We start from the raw sequence: 8,247 nt of genomic DNA, 5'->3' as shown, positions 1-8,247 counted from the left end.
TACCGCACACTCTCGGTCCCTACGCAGACTGATCCAAGTGGTCACCCACCCGCACACTGACCGCAGCCAGTGATGCTTGACTTCAGTGATCTGCTGGGAACCGTGTCTTAACGATCAGTCCACTGCGGGACTTGAAAGTTCGAATGTTACTATTAGATTCAAGAGTATTGCGTTTTCTAGCACGGCAGTATTATATTGCATCTTTCTGATATTAGATCATATCTTTTTGCTACCTTGGTTTCTAAAAAAGAGTTTATGTATTGTGGCTTTGGATGGTCTGAGCAATCAACTTGAAGATCTTTTTCCGGAAAAAAATTTGACTTTGTACCGTCAAATGAGTCTATTGAGCGAAAAAAGTTCAAGATCTTCGACATTCAAAGCTACAAATGATGACATAGGCTTTCTATGCAATAAGTACTGTCTCGATGATGACGAAGCCGTTAATGAACTGGAGAACTTCAGAGATCTTTATCTTGAATTGGGAGAAGATGACAGTGAAATTCATAAGGAATATCAAATTGCAGCATCACTGGACACAGAGGAAGAAAGCTCAGAGTCTGAAATTGACGAATCGGATATGGTGGTTCTTCATAAGGATTGGAGGACGTGGGAATTTTTTTCCCCACTGAAAGTAGCTTTCGAAATTTCCGCATTTCCTACAATAACATGCATTTATAAGATCTTGGCCATTCTACCAGTCACAAGTTGTTCCACCGAAAGAGCGTTCAGCAGGCTTAAAATCATCAGAAATAGATTGCGGTCCACCACTGGCACGAAGCGTCTTAACAGCTTGCTGATAATTGCTGCAGAAAAGGATATCTTGCAGAAAATGTCGACAGATCATATTATTGATACTTTTGCCATGAGCTCGGAAGTTTTAAATAAATTATTATTACCAGCCAGTTCTCTTGACTAAAGCATCAATAATATGATTTGTTGAGACTGTTTTAGATGCATCGTGTACGTTTTAACCCTTACAGTCACTATCTTTATTCAGCGATCAAAGACAAATATTTTTGTGTGTCCTGTGCTACTTTTTACCAAATTAAGGGGGAAATGTAAGAAAAAAAAATTATACTTATCTACATAATGAAACAATTTTGTAAAATATAATGTGCATGTTTATTTATTAATTAACAAATATTTGTAACAAATGCATTATTTGCTTTGGTTACTTTTGTACATTGTTTATGAATGAGACTTACATATCCCTTAAAAATAACAATAAATATCAACTTTTTTGTTTATTAGAAAAGTCGTTTGCAGTGAATCAATAAATCTTGAATTTTTTTATTGTTAAAAAATTATTTTTTCTTAACATGGGTAATGAAAATTTGTTTTGAAAAAATATGTTTGCATTCTTAACGGTATAAAGAACCATTTGTATAATTTTTTTGTTATAAAACGGTGATCGGCAGGGCTAAAAAAAATCTCGAATTCATGTCCATTATAATGGACATTTAACTGAAAGGGTTAATTGTGCTGAAATTCCCAATTCTTGTGATGATTGCTGCTTGCCATTTGCTGCATTGTTTGGTAACTTCAATAAACTTATTTTTTAAATTATTAGTTTAAAACTTCTGAGCTCATTAATCTGCAGGTGCCATCAGTAACTTATCATTTATTGTAATAGTTTTAGTCAGCCCATTTTCAATTATTTTTTGTGCCGTCTTTTTCAATTTATTTATTTTTGCTTTAAACATATTTTCAGCATTCGCAATCAGGATCAAGGTCTGCATTTGTCATATTATGAGTAGAATGCAAGCAAAGTAGCACTATTTCGAACAAGCTAACATGGAAGGGGGAAGTTAGCAAATTTTTTAGGGGGGGATGAATGTGCCCAAGAGCTTGGGGGGGGGACCACTAAGTGTACCCCACCAGAGGAAATAATTTCTCTCCATTGCTTTCTAATTATTACTAATAGCTGGTGTTTTGAGGGGATCATTTGGTTGACACTTCAATAATTTTTCATAATTATTTGGTTCAAATGAGAACTTTGATACTAATACCAAGTCAAAGGATAGGTGGCAAAATTTTGAAAAACAGATACATATGCTAAGAAATGTGTAACACCTCCGGTTGATGCATATGTACCTCTGGAGTTATACTTAAGGTATATTTGAGGTTAATTTTGTGGCATTCATTTGCACCCTCTTCAACCTAACAACGTATTTAAATAAGAACCTCTTTCATACCTTTGAAAAATACCTTATTTATATTTCAAAAATGCCTTGATTTTTCAGTAAAGGAAGTTCGTAGACGTGTAACAACGTCCAATGAAGACCGATATTTAATGCTAACGCCTCAGAGATACCAAAATATGAATGCCACTCTTCTTCAACAACACCTTCACCTCGGCTACTGGCACTACAGTTTCAACACAAACTGTCCAAAACCACCTGTACGCTGTAGGTCTGTATGCTTGTCGACTAATGGTGTGCGTCACGTTAACAGCAAGGCACCGTCGCGCTAACAGGAAGTGGATAACAGAGAATGTGAACAGGAGGAGAAATGAATGGTGCTATATTCATTTCTCTGATGAGTCCCGTTTTTCTGTTCATCGCAATAATAGGCGTATCTTCAGATGGAGGATACGTGGCAATAAAATCAATCCTGTGTTCGTGCGCGAAAGTGTAAGATTTGGTGGTAAGGGAGTGATGGTCGATGCTGGTATCTTCATTGATTTGTGCACCGATCTCCATATCATTCGAAATGGAGCCCTGACTGGTCGTCGATTTCCTTTTGGAGGAAGGAATCATGTAAATTGATTGGCCAGAGTTTTCTGTTGTTGTTGCACGCCCCCATTGGCCAGCAGTGCTAGACCAGGTCCATGAGAAGTTTCTCCAGACCAGAGTTTTCTCCAGACATGAACCCAATCGAACATGTTTCTTACAATCTAGGCAGACGAATTACTGGACGCCTACCACCCCCACAAACTCTCCAAAAACTGGAAAGAGTTCGTCTGGTGGAATGAGAGAGAATACTCCAGCCCCTCACTAATAAGCTCATTGTCTCGATGCCTCAAAGGTGTCTAACGCTGCGGGGCGTCAGGGGAAACCGCCTGTTACTAAAAACGATTTTCTTCTAAGGAGACACATTTTTTATTTGTTTTTCTCATATGGCCAAATTGTGTTTTTTCTTTCCTTTTGTACCCAGATGCTCAATAAAACGCATTAATTTTTTTTCTGCCAAACAAATGTTTTCTTTTCTTTTATATATATATCATATAGCCTACTACGTCAGTAGATAATGTATCAATCATTCAAACAATTCTCCAGGTGCAAGATCAACCCACAACCTCAATATCCTTTAATTGTTTTGAGCAGAGTATTTCATTCCAAGACTGTGTTCGATCTATTTTTAAGAGAGTTATTAATTTTAAAACTTCTTCAAATGAAAGGAAATCCAGGGCAGAGCTCTGCAACTCTTTGTTTTGCCACGTTTTACCACTTTACTTTTTGTGACGTCAGACTGTTCTCTCCCATTTGAGTTGTAATAGTGTGATTTTAAACGGTTAACAAATTTTGTCCGCTAGTAGGCGTGTCATAAAATTCCAAATTGTTGGCATTCCTGGGAAGGAAATGAACGATGACAGGTTATTTATTTACTTATTTTTTTTACCTTTTGTTTACTTTTTGTCATATTTTAATTTAGTATTGATTTGATTCTTTTTATTGTTGCATCTGATAATTTGTTTATCACAAAAAATGTTCATCTTTTTGTGTTTCCAGTGTAAATTTTTTAAACTAAAATTATGTGAATCCGTTTGTTACTAGTCCTGTAAGTTTGAATTTATTATTTTTGCTGTTGTATTCCTTTAGGAAGCTATTTGTTTTTTGATTTGTTTCTAACTATTTATTTTCGGAATTGTTTTTTAATCTCCATTATTTTTCCTTGTATATGCAATCTTTGTTTACTTTTTAATGAGGGATCAACCGTGTTTACATTTTTTGCATACCACTTGAAGTTGGATTATTTAAAAAATATTTGCACCTTTTATGCCGTGCTTCAAAAGTTTGCTTCTGATATTTTCCCGTTCATAATATTTAAGCTTTTTAATGACCTACGGGAGAAAATCGCTAATGGATTCTTATTGCAAAATTTGTGGTTGTGGTTACCAATTCTTAAGTTTTACCATCCTATTAAATTTCACTGTTGTAACTGCTAACGTTTGCCCTCGAACTGTTATAAACAAGCTGATACATTATTTTATGTGTTGTAAAATTACAGCTATTATAATCATCTGGTTACTGCAGCCTGTCAAAATAGACGAAAAAAAGTGAATTATTTTCTGATGTTAAAATTTGTCATTACCCGATGTCATTTCTGAAGAATAATTCCTTCAATTAAGTATAATTTTATTATTTTTAAAAAATATGTAATCAAAAGTCTTAAATTATTACGAGATTGGAAATTGCTCACAAAAACTTATTACTTCTTTGGATTTTTTAATAATGAGTTAAAAACAAATCAGTAGTTTTTCATAAGAAGCAAAATATGCTGCTTCTGTTCCTTTTGCCTTTAGTTATGCTGAATATAACAGTTGCCCATTTGGATGTTTGAAAACATAACTTATTTTAAACCACACAAATACGAAGATGTTTTTCTGGATTCATAATTATAAATTATCATTATGAAAACTCTATAATTGTAAAATTTTATTATAATTTTCAAGGAGAGAAAACAGATTTTTTTTTTGAATAAAAGGTGGTATATTTTTTTTTAAAGATGCTGCCTACTAGAATAGAAAAAAAAATCATTAGTTCAAGTTTAAAAAATATATAATGGCTAAATTAAATGATAATTGACACCTCCTCATTCGTATAATTCATTTCTACAAATAATTTAAACTTATAAAGTTTTTTTTAAATATAATCAATTCTTGATAACACAGACTTCAGTTTGGTGAAAGTTTTAATATTTCAAATAAAAAAAATTTCTTATTTATTCAATGCTAAAAATAAAGTCTTAATTTCAACCAATCGAGACTGATTTTGACTGCAACCTCAGATTGAAGTTGTTTTAACTGTTTAAATTTGATTGAAAGTGGTAAAACGAGGTTAAAACCAGGGTTGGGTTTTTGCCGTCAAAAACTGGTTTTTGACATGATAGTGGTAAAAACCGTGTTTTTACCGGTAAAAACCGTCAAAAACCTACTGTTTTCTTTCATTTATGGCATATAGCTGACAATATATTATTTTCACATAATTGCTTTTATAAATGAATGTTGTAAATGATTGCTATTGATTTTGCAATTATATACATGTATTCTTATAGAAGGATATACATTCATATGGAAATATTGTTATATACTTATTGAAAATAGTGATACTTTTATCATTATAGCTTGATTTGCAAAAGATTCAAAATTTTGCACTTCTTACTTGTTACAAATAAACAAACAAACAAAAAAGCTTGGAACTATTAATAAATTCAAGAACTAAAAAAAAGAATTTAAAATTTGGCCTTTCTTAAATATTAGAAATAAGCTAAACAAAACTTTCTAAACTTGTAACTGCTAACAAACTCTAAGTCAAGAATGACTTGACATTTTTCAGTAATGTAATATGCCAAACAAAATGATGCTTGGAAATGTTGAAAATTTTCTTTGGTATCCTAATATTTTACTTCAAATAGTATGTTTTGATATAATCATGTTGGGAAAATGCAAGAATCTTGAATATTCCGNTTTAAAAACTTTTTTTCTAATTTTATTGCCCAGAAATTAATTTTAAATTATAAGCAGTTAAACTCAAATAAAAATACAGTTTTACCAAAACTATGGGTTTTTGACGTATTTGACAGAGGGATTTTTGACATGACGGTAAAAACCATGGTATAAACCGGTAAAAACCTTCATGTGTCAAAAACTTGCCAACCCTGGTTAAAACTAATCCAAATACTTCTGAACAGTCTCAATTTTTCTAATTTTTTTTCGATGATAAGTTGCCTAATAAGTAAGGGAAGAATGTTCATAGTTACAAGAAGATTATTAGCATAAATATAAAATGTGTAGAAATTACATCTAATGAACTGTTGTGTCAGTTCTTCATCAATATAGATTATTGGCTTATTTTTTGTAATCCAAAATAAATTACAAAATTGTCTTAAGAGACAACAGCATAACTTGTTTTTTCAACTCAACAGAACTTACGTAAAAGAGTGTGTGCTAATGTCAAAAAATTACTTAAATGTTTATATTGCATCTAGATGTTATGACATTTCTTTAATTGGTATTGCTTTTGGTGTTACTTATGTTGTCATTTTTCAGCTGTAACTTAGTTTGAAGATTTGCTGGTGAACCACATTTGATTTGTGGATGATTTAATGAATTGAAAAAAAATTTTTAGTGATTTTTATGATTCATTAGTTGACAATTTAATAGGAATTTCTAAAACAGAATCGTTTATGAATTTACTATGGTTACCAAGCAAAAGGATGATGTTTAAATAAGGCTAATGGACAAAGGAACAAAATCTGTTTTAATAGAGCAAAACAATTTGGGATCTTTCAATTGGATTGTGTTAGTGGTCACTCTAATCGATAGCTCAAGGTTTATTTCGTAAATAAGAAGAACACTGGTATGCAATGGACTGTATATCTCTTTATTTTAAATAGCTCACGGACTACGTCCGCCATTTATGAAGTTCTCAAGGTATATATAAATCTTTCACAAAAAGGGTGGCGCGGCAGTCGCACATGCGCGAACATGCCGCCCGGCATTGCAATGTTTCAACATTCAATTAATATGTAATTTAACAAAGCACAATTTGCATTATTTAAAAAATCTTTACAAAGCATTTAGATGATAATTAGTAACATTGATACAAATAAGAAAAAACAAATTAATGATACTTTACACTGCAACCGATCTTCTCATACAACAAATAATCAATTCAAAATGAAATTAAACATAAAAATATTTTTATGATACAGGTAACAAGCATATTTTAGAAATAGACCTCCTAAGGGTCCCGTGCTGGGTTTTCACTTCTACAACTCTGATTTTCTTATCAGTGCCGTAAAACACTTTAATTATTCTTCCCATTAACCATTTATTAGCTTGTAAATTATCCTCAATAATTAAGACTAGACTACCGATTTTGACATTGTCCTTTTCGAATCTCCACTTGCCACGTTGCTGCAGTTCACTTAGGTAGCTTCGTTGCCACTTTCTCCAAATTAATTGTACTAATTTGGTTATTCTTTGCCACCTGGATAACCTATTTTCCTTTAAATTTGTCAAATCCGGTTCAATTATGGCGTTCATTGTTCTCCCTATCAGGAAATGCGCAGGAGTTAAAACTTCTAAGTCGGTTTCATCCGCGGATAGTGGAGTTATCGGTCTACTATTCAAAATGCTTTCAATTTGAGTGGCTATAGTATGCAATTCTTCGTAAGTTAAAGAGGCATTACCTACAGCTCTTTTAAAATGGTATTTAAACGACTTAATTGCTGCCTCCCAGAGACCACCAAAGTTGGGGGCTCTAGGCGGGATAAAATTCCACTCTATGCCTTCAGCGGATAGATAGTTAGCCAATTTTTCATCAGGATTTTTGAATAAATTTAAACATTTTTTTAACTCCTTGTTAGCGCCAACGAAATTCGTCGCGTTGTCTGAAAACAGTTTGGCACATTTGCCTCTACGCGCGATGAATCTCTTCAACGTGGCAATTAGAGACTCGGATGTCAAATCAGAAACTATCTCTATATGCACTGCTTTAGATACAAAACATATGAATAAGCAAATATACACCTTTAGAGAAATTGCTTTTCTTTGATGTTTACATTTAATGAAAAACGGACCAGTTAGGTCAACACCAGAGCAATTGAATGCGAAATCTGGCACAACTCTTTCTCTAGGTAGATTTCCCATTATTTGCGTAGCAGCAATGGGTTTATTTTTAACACAAACAACACAATTATGAGTAATTCTTCTACATAGAGAACGGCCACACAAGGGCCAAAATTTTTCTCTTACACAGTTTAATAAACCATTTGGACCAATATGCAAATATTTAAGATGATATGTCGAAATAATAACAGAAGTTAAAGGACTATTTTTAGGGAGTATTGCAGGATGTTTTTTAAGAAAATTCAATTCAGTGTTACCTAATCGTCCTCCAACTCTTAAAACTTCATTTGAATCTAAAAGAGGGTTCAAATTTCTTATCTTACTCGTAGGAGACACCTTCCCGTGCAGTTTGAGACTCCGAATTTCTGATCCAAATTCCTCGTTCTGTATTA

At 32.9% G+C, this 8,247-nt stretch overlaps 2 protein-coding genes across 3 annotated transcripts in view; one reads left to right on the top strand and one right to left on the bottom strand.

Annotated features, from left to right (window-relative positions):
* Nucleotides 1–3,448: 3,448 nt before the first annotated feature.
* The window catches only part of LOC107439058 (regulator of G-protein signaling loco), an 81,526-nt gene continuing 76,727 nt past the window's right edge, over nt 3,449–8,247 (top strand). Inside the window, exon 1 of one of the 2 annotated variants that reach the window (XM_016051524.3) lies at nt 3,449–3,595. The gene's annotated coding sequence lies outside the window, so the exon portion shown is untranslated. Of the gene's footprint in view, nt 3,781–8,247 lie in introns of both variants that reach the window. The other variant, XM_016051523.3, reaches the window with a different exon arrangement.
* LOC122271792 (uncharacterized) lies at nt 6,926–7,876 on the bottom strand. The gene has a single exon (XM_043054151.2). It carries the CDS (start codon nt 7,874–7,876, stop codon nt 6,926–6,928), a length of 951 nt encoding a protein of 316 aa, XP_042910085.2.

The sequence above is a fragment of the Parasteatoda tepidariorum genome, chromosome X2 (genome assembly GCF_043381705.1).
Source record: "Parasteatoda tepidariorum isolate YZ-2023 chromosome X2, CAS_Ptep_4.0, whole genome shotgun sequence".
Taxonomy (NCBI): domain Eukaryota; kingdom Metazoa; phylum Arthropoda; class Arachnida; order Araneae; family Theridiidae; genus Parasteatoda; species Parasteatoda tepidariorum.
This window is presented reverse-complemented; position numbering and strand designations above follow the sequence as displayed.

Coding starts and splice junctions, on each gene's coding strand:
- LOC122271792 (XM_043054151.2), bottom strand. CDS start 7,876: ATGGGAAATCTACCTAGAGAAAGAGTTGTGCCAGATTTCGCATTCAAT.